The 27,264-nt window shown below is 35.4% G+C and overlaps 3 protein-coding genes across 5 annotated transcripts in view; 2 read left to right on the top strand and 1 right to left on the bottom strand.

Moving 5' to 3' along the window:
• Positions 1–346: 346 nt before the first annotated feature.
• LOC135618665 (putative transcription elongation factor SPT5 homolog 1) lies at positions 347–11,916 on the bottom strand. The gene is made up of 22 exons (XM_065119751.1): positions 11,514–11,916; positions 6,835–7,070; positions 6,595–6,738; positions 6,355–6,516; positions 6,200–6,283; positions 5,980–6,050; positions 5,523–5,880; positions 5,271–5,426; positions 5,095–5,192; positions 4,952–5,000; positions 4,731–4,883; positions 4,493–4,636; positions 4,307–4,406; positions 4,019–4,177; positions 3,903–3,951; positions 3,727–3,818; positions 3,507–3,576; positions 2,315–2,369; positions 2,068–2,176; positions 1,846–1,989; positions 1,209–1,309; positions 347–879 (listed from the first exon to the last, which is right to left on the bottom strand). The coding sequence occupies exons 1-22, from the start codon at positions 11,827–11,829 to the stop codon at positions 634–636; spliced, it is 3,096 nt and encodes a 1,031-aa protein (XP_064975823.1). The 5' UTR covers positions 11,830–11,916; the 3' UTR covers positions 347–633.
• A 2,327-nt stretch (positions 11,917–14,243) lies between these two features.
• LOC135618661 (chromatin remodeling protein EBS-like) lies at positions 14,244–21,758 on the top strand. Its single transcript, XM_065119738.1, has 5 exons — positions 14,244–14,553; positions 14,645–14,987; positions 15,063–15,131; positions 17,766–17,904; positions 21,532–21,758. Exons 1-5 carry the CDS (start codon positions 14,481–14,483, stop codon positions 21,556–21,558), a joined length of 651 nt encoding a protein of 216 aa, XP_064975810.1. The 5' UTR covers positions 14,244–14,480; the 3' UTR covers positions 21,559–21,758.
• A 948-nt stretch (positions 21,759–22,706) lies between these two features.
• The window catches only part of LOC135618652 (uncharacterized), a 28,750-nt gene continuing 24,192 nt past the window's right edge, over positions 22,707–27,264 (top strand). The window contains exons 1-2 of one of the 3 annotated variants that reach the window (XM_065119716.1): positions 22,707–22,963; positions 25,485–25,602. In XM_065119716.1, coding sequence (XP_064975788.1) covers positions 22,826–22,963; positions 25,485–25,602 — 256 coding nt within the window. In that variant the 5' untranslated portion in view covers positions 22,707–22,825. The remainder of the gene's footprint in view (positions 22,964–25,484; positions 25,603–27,264) is intronic. The other 2 variants (XM_065119719.1, XM_065119730.1) reach the window with 2 other exon arrangements.

Raw genomic sequence — 27,264 nt, 5'->3', positions numbered from 1 at the left:
TATTATTTAATAAGCAAACATAATATTATAAGGTTTCTCAAAATATACATACCTAAATTTACGATCATATGAAAAAAAAAGATGACTTATTATCTTTATTATAAAATACATTGATAATTGTCATAAGATATACCAATCATTTTATACCAATCAAATTGTCATAAGATTGATAATTAACATTGATGGGGATTTAGAATAATGGCAAAAAAATTGACCGACCCTTGTTTTACTTTTAAACTGCATGAACAGATGTTTGCAGCAAAGAAGATGAATAAACCATCAACACCACAGGCAAAATTGTTAAAACTAGACTGCAGACTGCTGGCGACAAGGGAGAACATATCAATTGGTAAGAATTAATGACACGTATCATATCAATTACCACATTTCACCACCATTTACATTTACAACTACTGGAGAACAATAATATCTACTACATTGTATAAGGTGACATTGTGGAAGGTGAAAAGGCATCTGAAAGGTTCCTGGCCACCATATTGTGTGGATGATGAAAACGTTCCTGGTATAAAATGAAAAGCAATATCGGCAAACAACTACCATATCATCCCAACATCCAGCTTTCTTCTGCTCTGGAAAAAACAATAGAACCAGAAATCTACAATGACCATCGTATCATGTTGTTGCTAATTTAGCAAGAATGACCATATCTAAAATCTTGACTTCATAGGTATCATCCAATTTAACAATTCCATCGGAACCATCTATGCCAATGAGTTTTCCTGTCACTCCACGCAGTGTGCCATTCATAATCTTAATTTTATCAGATTTCTTAGGTCTGACCACCTCTAAGTCTGATGAACCAATCGTTAGTGTCTCCCCGTTGCCAACTGATCCGAGTGCAACTTTGCAGGACCCATCCTGTAAATGAACAAGTTATTAATAAGAAACTAAGAGTTTGTTGCAAACATAATAAGATTTTATCATCCACTTTCATTCCATCTGTATAACGAAAACAATTGATTTTTTTTTTTTGCAAAGGATAAGTGGCACAAGTGGGATTCAAGCCCAAGACCCTACGATAAACTATCAAGGTCTTTACCAGCTAAAACTAACTGGCACCTTCTAAATATGTCGGATGAGGTTTTGAACCCTCAACCCTTGATAAGTGAGTCTGGTACACCACCACCAGAGTTTAAGGTGTAAAAATGGAACTCAGACAAGCACTATGATTAGTTGTGTGTACATACCATCAGCACCTCCCTAACAATTCCGACATGAGAATCGCCTCCAGGTTTTACAATGTTAACAAAAATATCAGGCATGTACCAATTTCCTTCGTTCTCTCCACCTGCCAATAAAGCAACTAATATCAGGGATCTTTTTATTTTCATTCCACTTTATTGTTTGAAGGAAAGACATTATCTGCAACTTTATTGTTCCAAAGCAAATGGATATAGATAATGCTACACTTCAATCAACATAACAGCACCAGAAACAGGAGTGCCCAAAGACATATAATAGTTAAAAATTTGGTAACTCTCATGTCAAAAAATATTGCAATGAGATAGGAACGTTAACTATAAAAAAAGCCAACCCTCAAAGAACCACCAAATCGAACATTGGTTCTCCAACTCCAAAAGAAATATATGAACTGTCAGGATATTATTATCATGTCCCAGAAAAGGTAAAAGCAAATAGAATCAGTTAATAGTTAAAAACTCTGAATTAGTCAATATACCAGTTTTGCAATGTTATAGTTTCCATATGCATGCACTTTCAAGTGCATTTATTGGGCCATATCCAGGTCAAACCATCAGCTAGAAGTTGACATGAATGGAACAAAAAAGACTCCGAAAGAGTATGTAAAAAAGTAGAGATAGCTACCTATTGTTGGAGACATCATATCCAACCCAACGTTTCCAGGCGTCATGGGCTGTCCACCAGGGGTACCAGGAAGGTAAGATGCAGAGCTAGGTGTCATAGGCTGCCCACTAGGTGTTGAAGGTAAGTATGGACTTGGTGCACTTCCTGGGAAGAGAATAAGTTACATCTCCAATGTTGAGAAAGCAAAGTAGAAGCTTGTAAAAGTTGCATTCATTCAATTACCATAGCTGCTTTCCCTTGGTGTTGCCGAATCACTATAGTTACCTCCGGGGGTGCTAGCCCAACCTGAACCGGGAGTAGGTGCTTCATATGTCCGGACAGGAGTTCCTAACTGTAACAATTTGATAGCTGTTGGTTCAAATAATTACTCGAAAGAACTAGAATATGAATGCAAGATCTAGGCCGTTATTTTTATGTATGCTTGAAGTAGCGAGAATATAAATTCTGTAGCAAACAAAATGAAGTATACCTGATACTGTGGGCTGGTTCCCCAGGTAGCAGGATTACCTTCTTCCCAGCTATCCCTGTATAGTGTATTAGCATCATAAATATCAGCAGTCAGTTAACTATTGTTACCTTCTTATTTGTTCACAAAAATTTATGACCTAGGAGAAGTACCGATTCCTGAGGCTGTGTTCCGTATTATTTCTGTTTCATTTGATGAATTTAATAATTTGTTTCTTCGTTCTTTACCCCGAGAAGGTTTCAGTGGTCAATATTCAATTTATCATTTTCAACACCAAATAAGAGAGGATTTATCTATTTAAGGGAATTTATTTGCCAAAGAGGACCCAGAATCTTAAAGACAATGGGTCCAGCAAACAGCATATAGTTATGAAAGAACACACTTTAACTACCAAAAACTTCAAAGACTATGAAAACATCCCCATAGAACAAGTACCCAATGTATTCCATACCTTGATTTTCCTGTTTGACTGTAAAACACAAAACAAGTGCAATGCATAACATACCAGCATTATTCATCCAACTTTTCTTGAAAAGGACTTTATGGAACTAGCTTTAGTTTGCTATTGCAAACTAAAGACGTATAACCGTGTTAATGTTTAACAAATCCTATCCGAAAGTTACCAAAGATGTGCACTTTTCTCATATTATTTTTCATATTATTGCTCGATCAATAATATCATTGTATTCTTTATCTCGAGAGTATAATTGCTCCCACAAGCTATAAAGTGCCAGTTATTTGGGTTTAACTACATGAATCTTCTTGACAATAATGCCTTAACGTATATCTACACAACTGCTTATGTGGTCAGCATCATGGTCTGCAGTACCGAACTGTACCGCCCAGTACGGGCGGTACATACCGGTCCGACAGGTTGCCGGTACACGGACCGCCTGTTACCGGTCCGAGTGCACTGTAGCACCGTAGCAGTGCTACAGTACTCGGCACACTTGAGTATACCGCTCGATACACCTGGGTGTACCGCTAGGTATACCGTACCGTACCAGTACCGAGCCCAGGTCGAAACACCGGTACGGTATGGTATTGCGAACCTTGGTCAGCATATGCACAAAAAATGTGGCCTCACATGAAAATGTGGCCATATATACATCAGCATATTCAATTGTGACCACATAGGCAGTTCACAGTAAGCAAAAGTCTACCAGTCACATATATAAACAATTTTTCAACAAACCTTGCAGGACTCATCGGAGCCCAAGCCCGATCACGCATTGGTGTCCGCATTCCATCATGTATAGGAGTTGCTGCAGAAATTAAAATTTGTATCCAAATGTTTATTATCCAAATGTTGGAAAACAAGAGACTACTAGTTACAGTTACACGCAGCAACTAACTGTACAAATTTCAGAAGGAAAAATATTTCTCATAGCATTGAAAGAAATTCAAAGACTGACCTCCAGGGTCTCTCATTGGAGTCTGATAAGGATGTAATGGTGTTCTTGATGGATGCATGGGTGTTTCACTACCCAATCCATATCTCGAATCACTGATGAATAAAATTTTTAGAAAAATGAATATCTGATACAATACCAAACTCCTATGGAAAGTCAAGCATGAGATGAATAACTACCGGAAAGGGGTTGCTACACCAGTTGCGTCAGCAATGTCTTTTCTGTTGACTGCAAATACAACAGAGATTAGACTATGGATACAAAACAACGAAAATCAATAAACATGTATGCTTACCTGTAACAATCTTCATCTGAGAATCCAGCTCAACCCGGACTAAAGGACCTGTTACCTCCTTAACACGCCCTCGATATCCTTTTAAGGGACCAGATTTAATCTTAATGCATTTACCTATTAACGAATCATGTCCTCTTCCACCTCTAAATCCTCCACCGACTGCATTAAATTTGATTCACATCCATTATACATAAAGGTAGTGTCAAATATAGAAATTTGTCCAGTGAATTAAGAGTTAACAGAGAGACTTAGAAACAATCAAGTCAAAAGAGAGATGATGAGGCATACAATCAACAGGTGGCCCTCTAAGAGGCAGCCTTCTTGGCGACTGAAGAATATGAGGTGAAGATCGAAAAGCACCAAATCTAGAGTCCAAGGAATCAACACTCTGCAATATAATAACATGTAGTTATTAACTTATTATGACATAATAACATTTTTATATCTTAGTATAATTTAAGCACAATAACACACTTTTCTATCACTGCCCCCGTGTGATCCACCCACAACCACACAAGACTGAGCTTTGGAACAAATAAAACCAGCATGCTCAAGGTGATGTCGATCATGGATGAACAAAAATCCTCTGTGTATGTGCTCAACAGGACCTTGCTTCCCCTAGTTCAGAAAAATAAATAAATTCAAGTATGCTGTCAAAAGGATGAGTAAATAAGTAAATTAAGAATGCAATGCAACAAAAAATAGTTCTTACCCTCCATGGGCCCTCAACAACCCGAACAACATCCTTAATCGAAACAATGTTATTAGATCGATCCTTGGCATTTGACCGCCTCTCAATCTTGCATTTTATTTCCCTTAATTTAACAAGCACAATTTCAGGTCTGTCTGCTACTCCTTTGAGAACCTAAAGAAAAGCATTTTGCTTAGATACATGTTAAAAGCTACTGATTACCATCTACCAATATTATTTACCTGGAATGCTTCAGTTTCCACACGTATAATTACACCAAAAGACATATTGCTGGAGAGTTCAACTTGTGAGTAAGACTAAGTCAAAAGGATCAATCCAAATAAATCACATGACATCTATGTTAATAAACAAGGTAGGAGCTTACTCTAGCAACACAAGATCATGTAACTCATAATCCCCAACTCTCGTAACTCCAGTGGTAATTTCAGAACTCTCCACGACATGATCAGCAAAAACACGTATCTGATCCACACTAAAAATAATTATGGTCTGAACAAAACAAACTGTTATATGTACATCTCCACTGATCCTATGGCTTACATGTTCCTTTGTGGTGTCTGATAAGATGATCAAAACGTGCCCCTCAACCTTTACAACCATACCAGTTGCACCTTCCTGAACACCAGAGACCACTTTGACATGATCTCCTGGTTTGAAGTATTTGCATAACTCCTTTTCGTTAAAAGCCAATGTTTTCTGCATAAGACAGTTGGCCAGATAAGATTCTTCTCCTCAAAAAATCTATGTTAAGGAAACTAAACATAGAAAAAAAATGTAGAAGAAAGTAATTACAGGAAGCCCTGTCATCTTTGGTCTGACATGGACAGTTTCTTCCTCGACTTTTTCAACCCATCCCATAAGATTTTTGAGATCTCCCCGAACAACAATAACTGCATCACCCTTCATAAAATGACCCTTTTTTCTGTTAGCAAACAAGGTAGATAAACTAGCCACATCCCCATCAACATCATCACCGGGTTTCCTGAACTTCTCAAGTTCATCAAATGTAGGTTGTATGTTCTGCGAGCTAATTGATCTTAAAGATACAATTTTGTAAAGAAATCCATCTTTAAACATCATTCCATCAACCATCTCAAAATATTCCCCGGAGTCTTTGTCCCTTCTACGCTCCACGCGGATATGCATCTCCCTAGCCAAATTTAAAATAATAAATCAACACTAGCCAAAATTTCCATAGCAACTAAATCAAGTTCACAGGAAAACTTTCATGAGAAATCACAAGTAAAACCTTGCTTCATCAATATTAAAAAAACGAGGTGGAGGAACAAAAGTCTTCTTCTTTCCGATATCCCTACCTTCCTGAGGAAAAAAAAATTGCATGTTTAAATTCAAAATAGCAAAAGAATCCAGAATAACAAAAACCATTGTCAAAGTCTTTGATGTAATACAATTACGATAAAGCCCTAACAGGATATACTAATCTTATCAAAAACGAAAAAGATTCATACCAACTTATTAGCTAGTGTTTGCAAATCAACCCTGGGGATTAGCTTAACTGTCACTTTCTGACGTACGTTATCAACATCGACAACCTGCAAAAAGATTCAAACATCAAATAAAGAATGACACAACAGCATCAATCTAATACCAAACACATTCATACCTTAGCAAGATCTCCCTTATAGATACCAATCTTCATCCGAACCCACGTATCCCTAGAGAGTTCAACAGCTTTGCTTTCCACTGAGAGAACATCAGTCATCTCTTTTATTGGCACAAGCATCACTTTTGCTGAGGAAAATATATTTCGTAGACCTTTGCAAGCCTGAAACAAAAGAATTAAAATTTTTTGAACCTCAATATTAAGTTCCATAAGACAGTATCCCAATCAAATTTTACAGACCTCTTTGACATGGGCTTCTTTCTCAGCCTCAACATAAATATAATTTTTGAGATGATCCAATGCAATAACTGATCTGATTTGAAGATCTGCCCTATCTATAAATTTTTGCATGAGGCATATGGCAGTCTCACGCTCATGACCAATCTGAGAAAATGCAACGCAAATTTAATATAGGCAAACGTGAGCACAATACCAAACAATCTTGGCCTAGCTAAAAGGACAATAATGAAAATAGCATACCGCACATTTCACCATCCACAACTTGGGATCTTTTACCGATGGCAATAGAGCTTGTTGTTCAACATCAGTAGCATCCTCAGCATAGTCTATCTGATTTGATTTTGAGTATCTCTCTTTAACTCGTCTCTCCATCTCTTCCACATCTTCTTGATCCTCTTGCATAAGAATTGGACGATGTGGTAACCTTCTATTATCGTCTTCATCCGGTAGATCAGCTCCAGCATCATTTATAAAATCTGTATTTTTATCACACATCATGTATTAAATAAAACATAGAGAACATACACAAACTGAATGATAATTAAATAGATAACATCACATCTCTTAAAACAGTTTGCTTACACCTCGAACGAAGATATGTATAAATTAGAGTCGATGATGCACATTGTGTAGGTAGAGCTCAGAAGTGTACAGTAAACAGAACCACATCAAGGACACCTGTACCCAGGTATTCCCAAAGACATATACTCTACATGCACATATCAGGTTTCTCTGCCTCTGTGCACATATGTCAATCTATACATCATATCCACACAACAGAATTTTCTGAGCATGATACAAGAAAACATGCAAATAACAATAATAACACAAGTCTGGCACCACATTCACATAGTTAAAGACAGAGCAGTTCGGCAAACATGGCAAGAAATAAAGAATAAATATTGGGAAAAAAGTGGAGCAAGTTCCCCAGTACAACTTTGGCCAACAAACCACTAAAAAAGCTAATGAACTAAAGAATCTAAAATGGATTTATATGCTTTTTTACATAAAAGAGGCACAAAAGTAACCACAACAGCCACCAAATATGTCATCAGAAACTACTCATATATGTCCAAAAACGTTTATAAGGACATTGCAGATATTGTCATAATCATAAATAGTCCTATATGAAAAAAGGGGCCTGTTTAAATATCTTACTTGATGCATCAACATGACCTACTGAATACACTATTAGAAAAGTCATTTTTTTGTGTTCTACATTCGCTTTTAGAAAATTTTTATATGATCAATCCAGATAAAGAAGGTTCATTCAGGACAAACCTATCTCTGCAATATATTAATTAGATCTGCCATGATTCTATCAATAAGAGCCTATTTACAATTTAACAAAAATTTCAAATTGACACCCAACTCCAAGACCAAATTGAGCATATGCCCTGATTTTAGTGATTGTCAACAGCTATCCCAAGCTGAACTTATTAGCATTGGAGCACTTGTAATTCTATATAGGTATGGTTGCAAGGCTGTAAGGTTATGCTTGGAGTCCAAGCTTTGGAATATTGTTTCTCCTCAATTATGCTAAGTCAGATTACTTTAATAGCAATGTTGATAACTTCTGATAGGCTTCTTCTTCACCTCAAATTAGGGAAGTGAAAGTTACAGGCACTCTAGCACTAGCTACTAGCTAATTGTTTCCTCCTACAAACCAATTGGTGCTTGCAGAGCCACACTCATACCATGGCCCCAAATGTTCCACATTAAAACAGGACCATATTAATGAATTTATAATTTAAAATCTTATTAGTTTAAGGCGTACTTTATAAATGTCATAAGTTGCCAAATGGCAAAGCCTTCCATAATCCTACATTGGTCATCAATATAGACCATGGAGAAAGAAAAAGAAAGCCAACTAAAAGAAAGGAGACAAACCTTAGATTTGATATATGATTCGTAAGAAAAATTAAGGGCATAAATCTCGGATTTAATTGAATATTCATCTTTATAAAGAAGTTTCTTCTTTACTGAAAAATCTACAAAGGAGAAAGCAAACCAACCAAATATTTTATCAACAAGGAAGAATGTTTGCCAAAAAAATATAGCAATACATCTTCCACAAAAGAAGTAAATATGAATGATTAATATGTAATGATTTATGCGATGTAACTTTAGTTATTATATTCTTCCTTAACTTTGTATTTTTCTTTTCTTCTCATAGTTGGACTGTTGGAGATATACAAAAAGGTGAAAAAGGATTGTATCTAGGACATTAATCAATGGATGAATGAATGAGTTCTTTTTCCCACATTATGTGAGTGATATAGGGCCATGTTTCTTTTTCAATGATGGAATGATTATATGGTCCACATGTAAAACGTGGATAAGTCTGAAACATTGATTTCCAGGAGTTACCTATTAATCCAGATCAAATAAAATAGTTATCATTTTTGTCTATTATCTTTTATGATTATTACTTTACCCTTTACTTTCTCTGTTCATCACAAACTTGTCCTACATCACATATTCCAAGTACGACAGTCTAACTTAAAAATTTCACAATCCTTGTATGACATACAGTAAAAATACAAAATTTCACGTTTTAATCCTAATAAATATAGTGAGACAATATCCTCAACCAATCCAAGTTAGACTATATTGGGCTTTGACAGTTTGACCTACTGCCATCTCAAAGCACTATGGTGATATTGAAGGTCTAGGTTGGCCTCTTTAGCTATTAAGTGATTTGGACAATGCTACAATGACTCAACCTTCATATTTGATATTGGACCAAACTTAATGTGCAGCTTGATCAACTTAAACACAAACATACCTATGTGGAAAAGCCTCATTGTAACTTAATAACTAAAATTGGCCTCTAATCAACTATCTCAAGACTCATAACTACCATAATAAAACCATTTCCATTATAAAACGAACCATTCATAGAAAAATTTTTGATGTTAGATTTGATGTCGAGCACTTCCAACTATAGGTTCAACTTCAAGTGAAGGGTCAATCTGCTAACAAACGTCTCCATCCACCTTGCGCATCTGCATGGATGCAAGATATAGCCGGGTAGAATTTGACAAAGTTTCATGGAATTCAATCAGACATAGTCCTACTTGGCTGAGAACTCAAACAAGGTGAGATTAAGTCGCTCAAAGTTTCATTTATCAGAGTAGCCTTAAACTAGATGGAGAAGAGCAAAGATGCCCTTAAAAACCATAGGAAACAGAGAAGACCGTGATACGAGAGGATAGCCATCTATACATCAATATAGGGCACTCATCTAGCAATATTTATATACTCCGTTAATGGTTTCAGTGGCAATTTTAGATGGCATCCCAAGTCCAATTTAGGGTCTAATTAGTTGAATAAGTCCTATATTATAGGTTTGATAGTTATTTTTTTGAATAATTGCATTTTGAGACTTACAGTCATCTTCCTAAGGAATTTTGTGAAGCGACAAGATTAGTTCCTCTTCCCATAATGTTAATATATGAGCATGTCCTACAGAGCAGAATGTGATATTAATAATGTCTCTTCTCAACCAAATCACTCCTCTTTACCTGTCTTCGTCTTCTCCCTCGTAAATTTTCTCTTCAAGCTACTATCCCTAAAATAAAGGTAGTATTCTATAGGAGGGAACGTATCTCATCAGACAGGAAAATGAAGCAAAAACTAAACCTTAAATAAGATGACTAAAAGCTAATATAAAGAAACCTATGAGGAACAAGTGAAAATTGCATAAACCAAGATCTAATTCAAACAATATAAGGGATTTAGCTGGTCATCAAAATTGTGCCATGTCATGTACTAGTATGACTAGTGTGACACCACACTAGAAAGAAACAAAAGGAGAAAACAAACAACAGGACAATTAAGAAAAAAAGAAAAAGAACCATAACATCCCTGTGAGTTGATGGGTCACCCCATTTCAATATAAAAGACCCATTTAGGGTAAGTCTTGTCTCTATAGCGACATTACTTCTCTGTGACTAGAGTGACTAGAATGTGTCCTGAACACAACCACTTTGTTTGCATGAATAATTGAACTTACATTGACGCTCTGCTAGTTTATTTTTAAAGGGAAGGTAGCTTCAATCATTTTAGCTCCTTCATAGTAAGGCCAGCTCGATGAGAAAAAAAAAGTGTAATTAAGATTTCCCACAGCAGTGATGAACACCCTAATAGTCCTCAACTTCATAGCATGGGATGGTTCACCTAATTCAAATGAATAACCTAATACCTAAATCCAAAAAAGGCTAAATCAAATTGTCACCATAAAATACATGACTAAAATTCCTAAGAAAGATCTTTTATGTAAAAATAAAAAGTTGCACAAATTAAACATAATTCAAGAAGGTTCATAGCGCATGATGTTCCTTGATATGAACAAAGCTTGAAAGGCCACTACTTACAGGTCTCTTTTAAAACTAGCCCAGTAGAAAGAAAGCATTTAAGGGTCAAATCAGCAATCAAGCAAGTAATAAGTGATAATAACTATAATACACAAATTGATAACCTGTTCTTTTGCAAATAATGATCTCTGCCTCACCTAAAACAATCTAGCAGTCAAACAATATATATGCTTAATTGCAAGTTCTGTTGCTTCCCACTTAACAGGAAAATTGAAAGATCTCTTGTATCCACGACATTTGAATCACTGCAAAAATACCTAATTTGCATAGAGAAGCCTTACGTCCAAGTATTTTTTGGAAATAGCAGCAACAAGCTTAGCAAGCATGACAGGAAAAAATGGACCAATTAATTAACACACCGTAAAGACGGTTCACCAATAAACGATTCTGTCATATGATGTGATCCAGCACAATTACACAAAAACCATGTTCATCCAAGAATGCATCGACCCGTCGGTCATTCCAGAAGTGCAAAATGAGAACTCAACAAAGCACAAAAAGACCAATCTTAACCCCAAAAAAAATAATAGAGTGACGTACCATCCTCCCCCTCCTCTTCTTCCTCTTCATCGTCGCTGTCCACGACCGCCTCGAGCTCAAAAAACTCCGAGCCCGACCGCCGCCTCTGCTTCCGGCCTCGGTGACCGCCATCATCCTCGTCGTCCTCGTCTTCTTCCTCTTCTTCCTCATCGTCCTCCACCGCCACGTCGTCGATAAACTCAGATCTGCGCCGCTTCTGCCTACCCTTTCCCCCGACAACCTCCTCCTCCTCTTCCTCTTCCTCTTCCTCCATCTCCTCCTCCTCGTCGTCGTCTATAAAGTCGTCGTCTTCGTCCCGATGACGCCCGCGAGCCATCGCCGGTGCACTTCTCTTTCCAAACTAGGGTTTCAGTTTCGAAGGGCGTAGACGCGAAATCCCTATTTATCGTTTATAACACGCATAGGAGATAATTACACGCACATATATATAGGGCAGAAAAGTGGGTGTCGTTGAGATGGGCTGGTAAGCGCAAAGCGGTGGATTGGGCGATTCATGAATGCCGGACCAAAGCCCTTCCCAACATATAATACAACGCTTACAGTAACAACATAAAACAAGGCATCAAGTCTATTCCTAATGAATCAAACCTTCACATCGTTTTTCCCCAAAAAACATTTAAATTTAAAATTATTATTTTCAAACACGAGGACAATCATAACCTCTGATGACTTCAAATAGATGATCAGATCAAATAATTCATGCGAAAATATTTCCTTAAAAGATCTATCCACCTCTCTTAATCTAGCAAAATTCGTTGACAAATTCTTTGTATGATTCCTTTATCGAAGATATGTATAAAACTAACTTTCTAAAGAAGGATCGATAAATCAATAATTTTATAAAATAAGACTCATGGAAGCTCGATTTGTTTTCTCATTAATAAATTGTATAAGAGATGATAGAATCTAATTCTACTGTAAGTCGTTGCACTCAAACCCTCTTTTATAGCAAACCCTTCAAATCGTTAATTATTGTAAATATAATACTTTTTTTGAAATAAGTGTTAAAATAATCGTTCCTCAATTTTCTTCAGATCATTTCAAAAGAAATACGAACTCAAAAACTTAATGTTGCAATTTCCTTTCTGTAATCTCCAAAGAAATATAATTTGTTAGAACATGCAAAGTGGATATATTGATTATTTACGATTTGTGTAGTTATTTTATTGATTATTATCTTCCCATATAAGAGGAGATATGGTAGGATCATATGATCTACAAGTATGTAATTTTGATATGGATAGCCAAAGGTTGAATTAGTTCACAGAGTAAAATTAGTCTAATTTGTGTTCATTAGACAGAGTCAATATTCAATATTATTATATACTTTGTTATATGACCATATCATGTATCAAAAGGAGTCAACCTTATTATTTATTCTTACATTTATTTTTTACTTTTTACTTTTATAATTTATTTACTCGTCCCCCTATCATTTTCAATTACATAACTTGTTTTCTTATATTAATTTTGATATTTACTCTTTTAGTGGATTGGTTATTTTAAATGGTTAAATATCAATAGCGAGAATTCATTTCTTCTTTTGTACATGAAAACCCTTTCAATTTTGAATTATTTATGCTAATGATCTTAACAAAATTCATATTTTTTATATTATTATCATGGCAAGACTTGTTATTTTCTCTTAATTTTTATGGTAACTAGGACGATAAGAAAATGAAAAGAAAGAGGAGGAGACGATCGGGTTACACAAATCGATACATTCATTTAAACTAGTTCAAATAATTAAAAATAATAATTAGAACATAGTGAAAAACCATTCAAAGAATTTATTTCATTTTATTTTTTGTAATATTAATTTTATAAAAAAAATCATATTATTTTATATTATTATCATAACCATCTAAGACTTTTTTTTCTTTCTCTATCGAATTCTGATAAGAATCTGACATAAAGCTAACTCGGTATATTAAAAATATAGGAAAATTATCTAGATAAATATTTATTAATTAAAATTTTCAATGAAATCTCTATAATTTATCCAAGACTGTCGTTCTTCATAAATGAATAAATATATTCTTGAATTTTCAAATTTATTATGTGATTTTATATTAAACCTAATATTTCACTTATTTATTAAGCTATCCTTTTGGATTGGATAAGGAGGATGAAGAAGAAGATGGGAAGTAGTAGGAGAAATGGAAAAGAGGTAGAGGAGGAGGATTTATCTGAATTTTTAATCAAATATTTTTAGTTAAAAATCTGTGATATTTTTTATTTCGAAATAGATCAACAATTTAGTAATTATTCAATTTAAAAAATAATACGAAATTATAAAACGCAAAAAATATTATCCAGAAAATTATAATTCTGATTTCCGAGAATAAAAAATTAATTTCATAATTTCGTTAAAAAGGTTTTTCAGATTTCAAGAGATATAGTTGTTTTCAGATTTTATCTATTTGTGTATCTATTTGAATTTTCTTAAATTTGTATTATCAATTTCTTGACAAAAAAATCACATTCTGAATATTTTATATTCAATTTTAAACAAAAAAACTCTTTCTGTTTTTAAAAAACCTAAAATTTCAATAAATCAGCTAAAAAATAATATAATTTTATTTTTGATATACTTTGTTGGATGCCGTTACGACTGGATCCAGTGTGGCTCGGCGTTTGGTAGGGCCACCGATCGACTCGTTCTCGTGGTTGTACCTTTTCAGAGGGCACTCGGCCCCGAAGCCCAAGACGCGGCGCAGATCCGTTATCTCACCCAAAAATACTGAAGGGTGAAACATTTGTCGAGCCATCTCCTGTCCACCTCCGCTCTTGTGGGAACCAGCCACACGCACCATCACCTCTCTCTCCTCCTCCTCCTCACTTTAGGGTTACCATCGTTTCCCACGCCAGCAGTCCATCTCTTCCCGCACCCACCCGAGACGAGGAGATTCAAAGATACACGAGACTAGGAGTGGTTCGATTGGTATCATCTCTCAGTTTTAGCTGATGGCCAAGACGAAGCCTGGCAGGAAGGACCTCGATTCCTACACCATCAAGGGCACCAACAAGGTGGTCAGAGGTATTATATAGATTTGTGCGTGAATGGCGTCCGTCGTGGATCTATTTCTCTCCGTTGGCTTCTAACTATTCTTGTGTGCGTGGGGGTGTAGTGGGTGACTGCGTGCTGATGCGGCCGGCGGAGTCGGAAAAGCCGCCGTATGTGGCGCGGGTGGAGAAGATTGAGGCAGACCACCGCAATAACGTGCGGGTGCGGGTGCGGTGGTACTACCGCCCCGAGGAGTCCATTGGCGGCCGTCGGCTGTTTCACGGTGCCAAGGAGCTTTTCCTGTCCGACCACTACGACGTGCAGAGCGCACACACTATCGAGGGCAAGTGCGTGGTGCACTCCTTCAAGAATTACACAAAGCTGGAGAATGTTGGCGCTGAGGACTACTTCTGCCGCTTCGAGTACAAGGCAGCCACAGGGGCTTTCACACCGGACCGTGTCGCGGTGTAGGCTTTTCCTGCTCTAGCTCTTTTTTATCTAGCTTTCTCGTAAATGTATATCTATGTCGTTTTGCATTTCAGGTACTGTAAGTGCGAGATGCCTTACAACCCCGACGATCTCATGGTCCAGTGCGAGGGATGCAAGGACTGGTAACTACCTATCCATGCTCTGCTCTTCTCTATTGCTTCCCTGATCGTGGTGAGCTTAGATGGATATTTTTATTAAGTACTGTTGTTTATCTAGTCACGAGACACTTGTGAAAAAATGTTATGCATGTTCGTTCTTTGTTGCTTAAGCTAAGAGCAGCTATGAAATTAATGTTTTTGTTTCACAATTTCCTTTTCTCTCTCTGTGCAAAGTAAATTACTATTTTGCTGGTTCTGTCTGCGGAAGACAATTTGTTTTGGAAGGGCAGTGCTTTCTTATTGATGTTTCATTGAGTATAAATAAACTAGTGTCAGTTATTTACAACAAGTATAGGACTAACGTAGTGCATGGAGCACCCACCAATGTGAAGTCTGAGAATGGTCAATGTACCCAGCGTAATTTTTATATTCACAACGAGTCCATAATATCTAAATGGAATGTTGCCTAACATGTAAACAACATGTTCACTCTTAAATTTTCAATTAGGTAATAGTTGGTAGCTATTATCTCAATCTATCAATAATTTTTCATTTGATTTGTGCAGAAAATATTTGTTAACTATTATGCACCCACAAAATGGTGCTTCTGTTGAAGTTACCAACCTTGATATGAAGAAAGGTGAATGACTAGTGGGCTAATGACTTACTCAAAATAGCTACGAGCTGATCTTTAGTACAAACGCATGAGATCTTTAGTAGTGACATGATCACAAACAAAATGATAATATGTATCAGTAGACTACATTTTGTTGTGGAAGACAAATTCGACAAATAGATATGTGGCTTCAACATTGTCACAATGTATTATTAGGCTACGAGAAAGAGGTACGTGCAACCCTTAGCGGTTATTGACCCAAGTGCACAATATCAACTTTAGTAGAGGAACATGCAGCTAATTTTTTTCTCATACGAACATCAAGAAATTGCATTTGCCTCAGAGATAGATAATATAAGAAATAGTTGATGATCAATTGAACAGTTCCACTTTTTCATCTCCAGGAAATATCTTCACTCCACTCGTATTTCTCTTGCATTTCTTTCTGGTTTAGACCGGAGATAATCAGAGCACATGAAGAATCACTATCATGCATATTTTAATAGAAAAATTAGATATATATATTGGTATACATTGTCATTTCCGTTATGCAGTATATCATTAAATCTGGCATGCCTTAGTGAAGGCATGATTCTTTGGTGAAAATGATCAAGCTTCAAGCCTTTCATAACATTTTTTTTAATTTTTTAAAATGTACATCGACATAGCAAGATGTTGAGATTGTTTTTATTTGTGTGGTTAAACTACCATTTTGATGTGATTCTTGGTGTTTGAGGCCTTTGGAGTTTCATGTTATGCACTATCTAAATGGAAATACTTTTTTCACTCTTTTCTATATAATTTTGGATCTTTGTTTTGTCCAAAACATTATTTTAGTCCTTGTATCATGTTGTTTCCTGGTGTCTTTAGCTAAAAGCTATGTGGTGACCTATTGCATGTAAAGGTACTTCGTATGGCCTGGTTGACAATGCAAAGGAGACAAAGAAATGCATAAATTTATGTTCTTTTGTCATTGTGATTCATGATCTATTATTTGTTGGTGGTAGCTCCATATGACAACCCAACATTCTTAGAATATGAAGCAATAAGTGTCTTTCTCTTTTCCTTTTCGGAGTGTATAGTTGATTCACATGAAGTCATTTTGTGCTAGAGCCTTTCTCCAAGCTTTCTTTCTATACATCAACCTTTATGCTTGACTGTCTAGGTATTTGAGTGCTGTTATCTTTTCATGATATGTTCATGGAGTTGTTGCTATCACTAGAACATTCCTAATGGTCAGTTATGATAGGTGAATTTTACATAACCTGTTTTAGGATTTTATCATGTGACATATGAAGTACTAAAAGTCCTAATTTGAAGGATAACATGATTGCATGTATTTATTGTCTTTATAAAATTCATTGTGTTGCCAATAATTAAATTTCTTTGGCATGGTTAATGGGGAATATAGCTTAAGTTTTCAACTACCTTTAATTTTTTTTTGTTTATAGTTATTCACGTTTTAATTCTTTTACTTTTTTTACTTTGCACTTCTTCAGATCCAAAGGTTTAGTGGCCATATATCTGGACATGCATCGCACCTGACTCATGTCGAGAAAGCTTGGAAGTACATTCTTAATTTTCCATTTTCATAATAGATCCTTTTTTTTCCTGATTGTGGTCATTATGGATATAATTAATGAACAAAAAATATTGTGCTTTGGAGTGGATGATTAGTTTAAATATTTTCTTGGTTCGAATAAAGGTTTGTATGTTTTGATTCCACCAACCTTGTTTACTGATTCAAGTAGAGATGCATTTCATTGGAGTGTATTATAATTTCTATCGTTAATGCCAGCATTCATTTGTGCTCTTTTAGGTGCTGATATTGATATTCTGTCAAGCTTTGTGATTATCATTTTGGTTTTGTAATTTATTCTTGTGTTGCACCTGGAGAATTTTGGAATTGAAGACTACTGTCTTTTATTCTTATTTTGCTTCTCTGTTGTACAAAAACTTTAGTTCATCTCACACTTTTTTTAATAAAAGCAAATTTGTTCATTTGCTTTGGTTTGAGATTGTAAAAATGATCATGTTAACAGGTTCCATCCATCTTGCATGGGCATGACAATTGAACAAGCAAAAAAATTAGATCACTTTCTATGCTCAGATTGTGACTCCGAAAATGATGCTAGTAGATCTATAAATGGGTTCCCAGCTTCATCAGTTTCTGAGCCCAAGGTGATGAATTTTATATACTTTCCCCTATTTCTTTATTGATGTAAGCCATACTAAATTGTTTTTCATGCAAACTTCCACTTTCTGATTTTGGAGAGATATTAGATGTCTTGTATCCACTTAACATGTGCTTATGGTATTGTATGCATCAATCCTAGATTTGTCTTAAGTTCTAATGCTATTAAATGATATATCTATGCTATTTTTGTTACGTTATGTGGTAGATTTTATTTTTTTAAGCACCATGGTATAAGCTTTCACCTGGATCTAATACCATTGTGAAATAGGACATTGATAGTTGCTTTTTGAGCAGTTCGGTCTGTTTTATTTATTTATTTTTTTAAAGCATGAACTTAGTAAAAAGAAAAAGCAAAAAACCAGACCTGTACTGGTTCAGCCAGCTACTGATATGGGTCAAATATAAGTACACGTCTAAGTGATTAACTTAGTAAACTAAAGAATATAGGGTAGAGGTATCCTTTTATTGAAAGTCATAAAAAACACATTCATGTATAAAAATTAAATATTAAATAATATTAAATCTCTAAGTAATTTCTAGTAATCTAAAATTCATGTTTAGATGTTTCTGCATAAAAATTGTGTGAAAGGGACAAGAAAGAAGGGAATAAAGTATTTAATTGTTGTTTGAAACTTTGAACTATTAAATGAAATGGATAACATTCTTAGTTTTTCTTGTACAAAAATGTCACATAAGGTTTTAAAGAATCAAGAGTCTGGCACTAGCATCAAGAAGTAGTCATATGGATTAGTCATCAAACCTTGTGCCTTACTCTTCAGACATCTCTCATGCTACATCTTTCTTCAAGACTGGCATTGTTTACAATAGTGGATGAGGCGTAGTAGTGTATTGCTCGCAATGAAGATGTGATAGCTTTTTGGTGGTAAGTGGGAAGGATATAGGATAAGTTGTTATGGTTCCAATATGATGTAAACATTGCTTTGATGTCAATCTAATGTAGTACAAGTGACTATGATACCAAATCTGATGTAGGGCAGATGAATTGGAGTACTCTTGGAACAAAGAATACTTCATTTTTTTGAGAATTTGGTAGTTGTTGAATGGAGATGAGAAGATATTGGAGAAGATAAAAGTGAGAAATTGTAAATAACTCACTCTGGCTCAAATATTAACTCTCATGTATGAAGTTTTCATAGCTCCACCTATTACCTATGTGGATGATCATTATACACCATCAGGAATAAGTACCAGTTTGTGCACTTTAATAAGTATTCTTAAGGATGTGACCTTTTACCTCTCAGACTGTGGGAAATAAAACTTGGAATCTCCTCCCAGATTTGTGCACTTTAATAAGTATTCTTAGGGATTTGTGCACTTTGTAGATTTTTTGGTAAAATATTTATTTTTCAATCATGATGAGACTTATTACAGGATTAAATCCCCAATGGACTTGGAATCTCCAATCGATCGCATGATTGATGTCCATCCTTTTTCGTTAGAATCTCCAATCTAATCTAGAGATGCTCCTTTTTTGTTTAGCACCCTATTTGCCCTTGCTGAGTAAACTTTATAACTAGTGTAGAATCATATAATATGTTGCCATATGACAATTTTGCAAAAGGTCATGTAAACTAATAATTTTTTCATAGAAAATTAAATTAAAATGGCCCTGCACTAAAAAGTCATCGAGCAAGCTATGACTAGATTGGTGTGATCCACTCTTCTTCCTATTCTCCTGCCCTTCTCCTCCGGCTACTGCAGTTGGCCCTTAATAGTGACAAGCCTACCGATCCTCTCCTTTGGGAACGAGCCTTCACCTGTTGTAATTGGTTGGTCCTCACAAAGATCAGCAAATCTCAGTGAGTTTGGCTGAAGCCCAATCTTTCATTATTTCCAGCATATTACAACTGATTCTGGTCATTTTCATGAGCAATCTGTGAACTCATGAAATCAAGATTTCTTGGCTACGGAAGGGGCTGATGCTTTTTGGGTTTGGTATTTTAAAAAACTTTATCTCTCCTATCTTGCCTGTTATTCTATCCTATCCTGTGCACTAGTGGAAGGCGGATATTACAACTATGGCCGCAACTGATAAATATAATAGTTGTAGCAAATGACAAACATAACATTAGCAGCACTTATAGACTCTCTTTAGACCCCATATTGGTAGGAGAACTGTGCACCAACCTGTCCTTTTTAGTTGTTGGAACCTTCCTTTGCTTCATAAACATGGTCACTGATTTCTTTTGTGGGTTCTTTCTATCTCTACTTTTCTGTTCTCCTTCCCATCTTGTCACTATTCTAAATTTTAAGTCATCAAATTGGCTAGATTTGGCCAATTTCAAGTCCAGTTAAGTTTAATCTATTCTAGCATATTTCGACCAATTTCTAGCTATAATGCTGAGAATTGAACAAAATTGGATTAGAAGATAATGTAACTGATCAGATATGAAGAGTTAGAAGGACAATGCCTTGGTAAAACTTTTTGTTTGCCACGAGTATGTTTACCTAGAGACGACAAATTGAACTTTCCTTGAGACAATTTCTAAGACAATTTTATGCTTTTCGTGTGCATAGAACTTGAAGGCAGCTTAGCGATTCTTAGGTTTTTTTGGATGCAATCCTGGGAACTGTGTTGTGTGGATGAAGTTCCAAGTCACATGTTATTTCGACATTCTTGCTATGTAACAGTCTCTAGATAATGATCACATGTATGAACCCTGCCATTTATATTTGTTCTTGTTTCAGCTAATATTAAGAAGTTCAGAGGAAAAATATGTTCCATAGACATCAGTATAAGAAAATATTATTTTGTGTAGCATACTCGTGCTTAGGTTTCTCTTCCTTTTTCCTTAATATGTATATTAAACATCCCTTTAGAATCTTATCTGGCATAAAACTAGAAGCATTATTGGCTGAACATGTTTATGTTATGTTTAACATTCCACTATAAGTAGACTTCATAGTAAATGCTGCATGATATAAACTAAAATATTATTGTTTTCTTGTGGTTTGCAACCATGGCATAATCTGCAAATAAATGAAAAACTTACATTTTGAATGGCATTCATGCACATATTCGATGCACAACATATTGAATAACGTGCATTACACAGACCAAAATTCTGTGTTGGTTGATGAACTACATGAAGGTCAGCATGGTGAAATTGTTTTCTAATTATATCCTGTTTGGAAGTAAAAGTAATGCAAAATGAAATTGTTTTTTTTTCCTGGACTTTGTTGAATATTCATGTGCATAACAGTCAGAGGAGGTAGAAAAAAAGTCAGAGGAGGCTGCTCTTGAACATATCTAATCATCATTCTTAACTATTACATTTGGTTTAAATAATCCCCTCTTTTGGTCATTTGTAACATGTAACAGGTTTCAATACATGTAAAAAGGGAGGATTTTCTTAACATTGGAGGTAAAAAAAATTGTAGTGCAATTGAAGAAGGAACTTAGTTGTGCCTTATACCAAAATTGTCGTTTAATTTTATACTTCTAATATCCATATGAGAAAAACAAAAACTATATCAAGCTTCCGGGCGTCCCATTCCAAAAAATATATAAGAATGAGATTTATTTCTAAGATTGTTTAACACTAGATATCCTGGGGAATTAGCAGTGATCACTTTAATGCTTGTTGCAGGCTGAACCCAAGAGGAGGAAGAGGTAACCGCTAATGCTGTAGATTTGGCTTATGAGGATGTATGCATTTTATGAAAATATAACTCGTCTTGTTGGTATCATGAAAATTGTACAGTGCAGAGAATAGACTGCTCGAAGAAAACCGGTGTCATGTTTTTGAGGTTGCAATACGTTTGTAATGGTAATATTTGACTGCTTAAGGTGGTAATGTTTGAGTTCCTAGATCAAGCTTTGGTGTTCTCACCATTTTTACTATGATCTACTATATTTTATCTAGCTTATTAGAAAATCCAAAAGAACAAGTGCCAAGGTACTGCACATTTAACTATTACCATAAACATCTAAAGATTATTCATCATTACTTCACCTCGAAGTAATCTTATGTGCTGCAATTGATGCCTATAACTAATGATAAAGTTTGAGTCTTCATATCTCCAATCTTCGGTGAGAACATTAAAGTTTCTCTAGGCAAAATTTTGTGTTCGTTGTATTATAACAAATGTATAATTGTGATTTTGGAGCGTGCTCGGCAGTCTTAATTTTTCTAATGGTGTGTGGTGAAAGAAAGAAGGTTGATCTATTTAGATTCTATTTAGATGATGGCAACAGGTCAGTTTTAGCAATGTGTAAAGCATGCAACATGGTGAATTTTGATGTGTATATGTATGTATACATATATATATATATGTATATATACATATATATATATATATATGTATGTATATATATATATATATACATACATATATATATATATGTATATGTATATATATATATACATATATATATATATATATGTATATGTATATATATATGTATATATGTATATATATTTATATATTATATGTATATGTATATATATATATATATATATATATATATATATATATATATATATATATATATTCATTTGCAGCATATAATGGATGAATCGATTCATTATTTTTTATAAATATATATAATTATAATAAAAGATCTTTTATGATATGCCATTATTTTTGTTGAATTTATTGTTTAGTATGGCAGCAAATACATAACCTGAAGTGTCAACCAACAATTACATATAAATTTAAACTTAACACTTTGATTCGGGGTTCTCCTTTAACAGAGAGAAAGCGGCGCGTGCACAACCCCTGGGGCCATTCAGCGTCGTCCGTTTCACCGTTACCAACTTCCGTGGATCAGCAACAATGCGCATGAGCGGTCCGGTACAGGACACGTCGCGGCTGGCCGATCGTTTCTTAAATGATCATATCGCTTCGCAAGATGCCCTCGGTCGCCAGTAGTTGGTTGCGATGCTGCACCAAATCCATTTGTTCCGACCTTTCCCCACTCTCGATGGGACGACGAGAAGATGTAACGCAAGCAGGAGGCCATCTGCTGCCACGGCCTTTTCGCATTCCCCACGAGCAGAGCTTCCTTCCAGAACTCGAGTAACTCTTCTTCTCTGCTCCTGATGCACACGAAACCTCTTTCAAATATTCTGTGATTTCTTCCCTCCAAATGGAGTATAGCTAGGTAGCAGGATGAAGCCATTGCTATAGTATGCCACTTCAAAAGAGAAGGCGTACGTCAGGATCCCGAAACAGGCTGATGGAGGAAAAGGGCGGCAAGACCGCACTGGAACAGGTAGACTTAATCCCAAAATGATTGAACGGGATAGCGGTCACAGAGGATGTGATCAGTGGGCTCTGTTGCTGCTGAACAAAGGGGAAGGACGCATGGAGGGTAACTCTCTGGAGTGAAATCTATTCTTAGAGGCTGGCCTCAAGAATACTAGTGGCTCACCAAAGGATTTTAGATATAGAACAAAGGGCATTCCAAAAACTGAGAAATCTGTAAAAGGGTGCTACAAAAAACTACGATATATCTGTTTCTAGGTAATCGTGTTTGCAGAATATAAAAGAAAGACGTGCTCAAGCCTCATCCTAGAGAGTAGAGACATTAAAGATCGAAGGGAGAGAAACTAAATAGGGTTGAGAGTAAATAACAAGTTCAAAGTCGCCTGTTGAAATTCTAGGCTATTTTCAATTTGATAGGAAGGAGGGAGAAGCGGTGGGGAAGGGATCGACCAATTATCTTTCCATAGCCTAATAGACCTTCAATCGTCGTGAAGAAAGAGGAGACTGCAGATGCCAATCAAACAAGTGGAATTATTTCCAAGTTTGTAGAATGAGTTTCTTGCTAGATGATTGTCCCATGGGGGCCCATTTCATTAGCAGGGGGAATTGCTATTGATCTCCTACCATCACTTTCCTTGGAGGGCTAATTTGAAATTACTTAAATTGATGATTCCTACACCCTGCTGTTTGCTTTTGTAAATGATTGACCAGCTTACCAACTCCTTGATCATTCTTTGACCATTATAATGAGGAAAAAATCAGTGTAACCAGCATAAACTTGCAGGGAAATGAAAGCTGGAGAGGTAGTCAAGCAGGAGAGATGAGAGCACAAAACCCACTAGGACCAATCGCCTAACAAAGGATGGGAGTTCAGACTTTCAACTATGTAATGTAGGAAATATTAGGCTACCCTGTTGGAGCTCAACCAACTAATGAATCTACAACGTTTGCTTAGATCAGAGATCTGGTGAGAAGATCTATGGAAAAAAAACAAGGAGGGACGGTAGAGCTTTGCCTTATCCAGGGTCATGTTTTGGCCTATCACACCATTTTGTATCTAGTTACACCATTTTGCATCAATCTCCTAGGTATGAAAATATCGATAATGAAGTCCCACTTGATTTTGTTGAGGAGGCTCTCTAGGCAAAGTTTATGGATGGCCTTATTAGCTATCATGAAACTATAGATAAGATTTCTTGCATAAAAAAGAGAAAACCATACCAAGCTAATAGGGGGAGTAAGAACAACTATAAATTTAGATTCAAGGCTAGATACTAATATGTTGAAATAATTTATATGATTACTTGAGTAAAAGGAAAAATGGATCATTGAAACCCAGGTGTATGGGGCAAGTCCAAGGGAAGAACGAGCACTACAGAAATATTTTTAATTAAATATTGGGTAAAATAAATATGACAAATGCAGGATTCAAACTCATGATCTAGTTTGAGACCATGATAAAAATTTTAATTAGGCGATCAATAATCCCAAAAACTTAAGTTGTTAAGTTGTGGGTCAGACTCAATATACGTGAACTCTTTCAATGCTTTAGCAAGTTGGAATAGTTCTCTTTTCAATCTTTATCTCAGACATGAATATTTTTTAACATCCTTCCATTTTTGTGTGTAACTGGATCATCTCACCTTGAAGGTCAAACTATAATTTAGTATATCTTTTTAAATTTTTTAACCTACTCACTCTTTTGCGAATCTTTGTTTGATACCATGTTGAGTTTTACTTTTTTCTTTTTATAAATTGGATGATGACTTTGAGCCACATTGGTCAAGGTTAACATACATGAGATTAGAATACCAATTTAATAAAAAAAAAACTTAACCATAACTAGTTTGACTCAAACTCATTGTTGATTTAGAATCTCAACATTGTGTCGTGCCATGTTGTATCTCATCCTATAAGTTTTGGAACTTAGGGAATGCTCTATGGAGAATATTCTAAATAAATATATCTTAATGGAAGACGACTTCTAGTGTTAATAAAATCATTTTTATGTGGTGCCTGCATAGATTGCATTTACTTGTATAATAGACCAGCTTGATAAAATGTCCATAGTCATTAAGGATTTTTCACTTACTAGTTTTAGCTTATATTTTGTTTTTTTCTGCAACCTTCACTATGCAGAATGTAATTTTTCCATGGGAACTTATTTTAGGTTTCTACCTACATTTTCATTGCATGTATGATTGTGCTTCTTCTGGGTTATCTTTGTCATTGATTTTTTTAAAGCCTTATTTCTTTTGCTTCTCACGTCCTGTTAACTTGTTAGTTTTGATGCCCATACATACATTTGAGTAAATCTGGGACAAATTTGTAGAGGATCATGGAAAGGATTTCTTCAAGTAATGAAGTTGGTGGTGCTGGAGGGGCTTACTCCTATGATGCTTTGAAGAGATTAGATCTATTATGGTCTAATATCTGTTCAGAATCACTAGGTTGGTTTCATCACATTGTTTTAATTCACTAGTTTTGCTTTAAGCAATGCTTTTTCCACCTATGTTGCCCATGTCAAGGTGGGCATACCATGTTAGTGGCATGATGACACTTGGCATAGTAGTGCATGATGGCACTATAATATTGTAGATACATGAGTGGCACATGCATGACCTTGCAAGGACAAGCAGCATGTTGTATGAAACTCAGTTTTCTGATTCAGTACTATCATGATTATATCAGGTTACATTATGCTTTTATATAGCATTAACTTTAAGGAAAGAAGGAAGAAATTGACTCCTCTATTATGATATCCATCAGACAAGTTTGATGAGTACATGCATTTACCAGGCAGTATATGTAGGCCTACATGCCTGATTGGTGTTGGTCCGGTAATTAACTTATGTTACAAATGTCATCAGGTTCTATTTCTATCGACAATTAGCTTTACATTTGAATTACATGGACTGAATTAATGCTCCTAACTTAATTCATTAATATATTTTACTTCATTTGAATATTTTATTTAGCACCACCCTAACTATATTCCCCTTCATGCATTGCTATGATCTTGAGGATCGACTCAAGAACAGCTCACATTGGTCATTTCTTCCAAAAAATAGATATCTCCTTTTTCATATGTGCATATTTTTTGCTAAAATTGTCTTTTAATTAGATAATGACATGGCTCGCACACATGATGTTAATGTCAAGTTGACCAAATTCCTATATCTTAGTTATGTGTTGTTAATTGCTCATTTTAGTATTTTTCATATTAAAAACATTAAACCACCATGCTTATCTTGTTGCATTATTTCTTTGTTGCCTATGCTTGAAATACAAATAATGTTTTCGCATTTAAAACTTGTTATTTTCTCTTCATATATCATTCTATAATTATGGCTCTCTAGCTAGTTTCTACTTGGTTATGTGTTCGAAATGCAGCCAAAAGGACTAGATTCTATAGTTGAACATTTTATACATTGAGGCTTTTTTTTAATGGAATGCTAGGTGCTAGAAATCATTGAACATTGCTTGGAAGCATTCATATAGTTGTATCAAGGATTAAGATGCCATTTATGCTCATTGTTGAAATCATGAAATGCAATTTTGCATAATGGGTTGGGCATGAACTGGTACATGGAATGCCCAACACATGTACCACAATTTCAGATGGTCCATATAGGTTACAGGGTTTAGTGCTGATAAGCCCTATGAATCAGGGTTATTGGGGCCTAGACTGGGTGATACGCTTGGCCTGATTCTTTTCTTTTAATCCTGAAAATAAAAACCTTACCCCGAACCATCTTCCATTGCATGCGCCTCTATCTCGTGCTACTGCTCGGTTATCCTCTGGTACCAATTGTCACGCCACACGTGATCATCACCATCGACTTCCATGGAATGTGAAATTGAGTTCCTTGGTTCAAATGTATAATTGCACCTCATCTTTTATTCAGCCCATGAGCCTATCACTTAACAATTCATATACAGGTTCTGAGCATCAAGCTGACAAATTCAAAACAATAAAAAAAAATCATTAGATTCAACATTTAATGTGTTTTTTAATATATCTTTTCAGAGTGCATTTACTTATCTTTCCTCTTGATAATAATTTGAAATACTTATCTTATGAAATGATATGAAAAACAGTCATAACTGTA

This window comes from Musa acuminata, chromosome BXJ1-3 (genome assembly GCF_036884655.1).
Source record: "Musa acuminata AAA Group cultivar baxijiao chromosome BXJ1-3, Cavendish_Baxijiao_AAA, whole genome shotgun sequence".
Taxonomy (NCBI): domain Eukaryota; kingdom Viridiplantae; phylum Streptophyta; class Magnoliopsida; order Zingiberales; family Musaceae; genus Musa; species Musa acuminata.
This window is presented reverse-complemented; position numbering and strand designations above follow the sequence as displayed.

Bases quoted from the DNA above. Each gene is read 5' to 3' on its own strand.
- LOC135618665 (XM_065119751.1), bottom strand. From the start codon at position 11,829: ATGGCTCGCGGGCGTCATCGGGACGAAGACGACGACTTTATAGACGAC. The intron at 6,284-6,354 runs GTATGAATGTGT...ATCTTTTTGCAG, and splicing joins ATAAGGGAGATCTTGCTAAG to GTTGTCGATGTTGATAACGT. The intron at 1,310-1,845 runs GTAGCTATCTCT...CTTTATTGGCAG, and splicing joins TATGATGTCTCCAACAATAG to GTGGAGAGAACGAAGGAAAT.
- LOC135618661 (XM_065119738.1), top strand. From the start codon at position 14,481: ATGGCCAAGACGAAGCCTGGCAGGAAGGACCTCGATTCCTACACCATC. The intron at 14,988-15,062 runs GTAGGCTTTTCC...TTTGCATTTCAG, and splicing joins ACACCGGACCGTGTCGCGGT to GTACTGTAAGTGCGAGATGC. The intron at 17,905-21,531 runs GTGATGAATTTT...TGCTTGTTGCAG, and splicing joins CATCAGTTTCTGAGCCCAAG to GCTGAACCCAAGAGGAGGAA.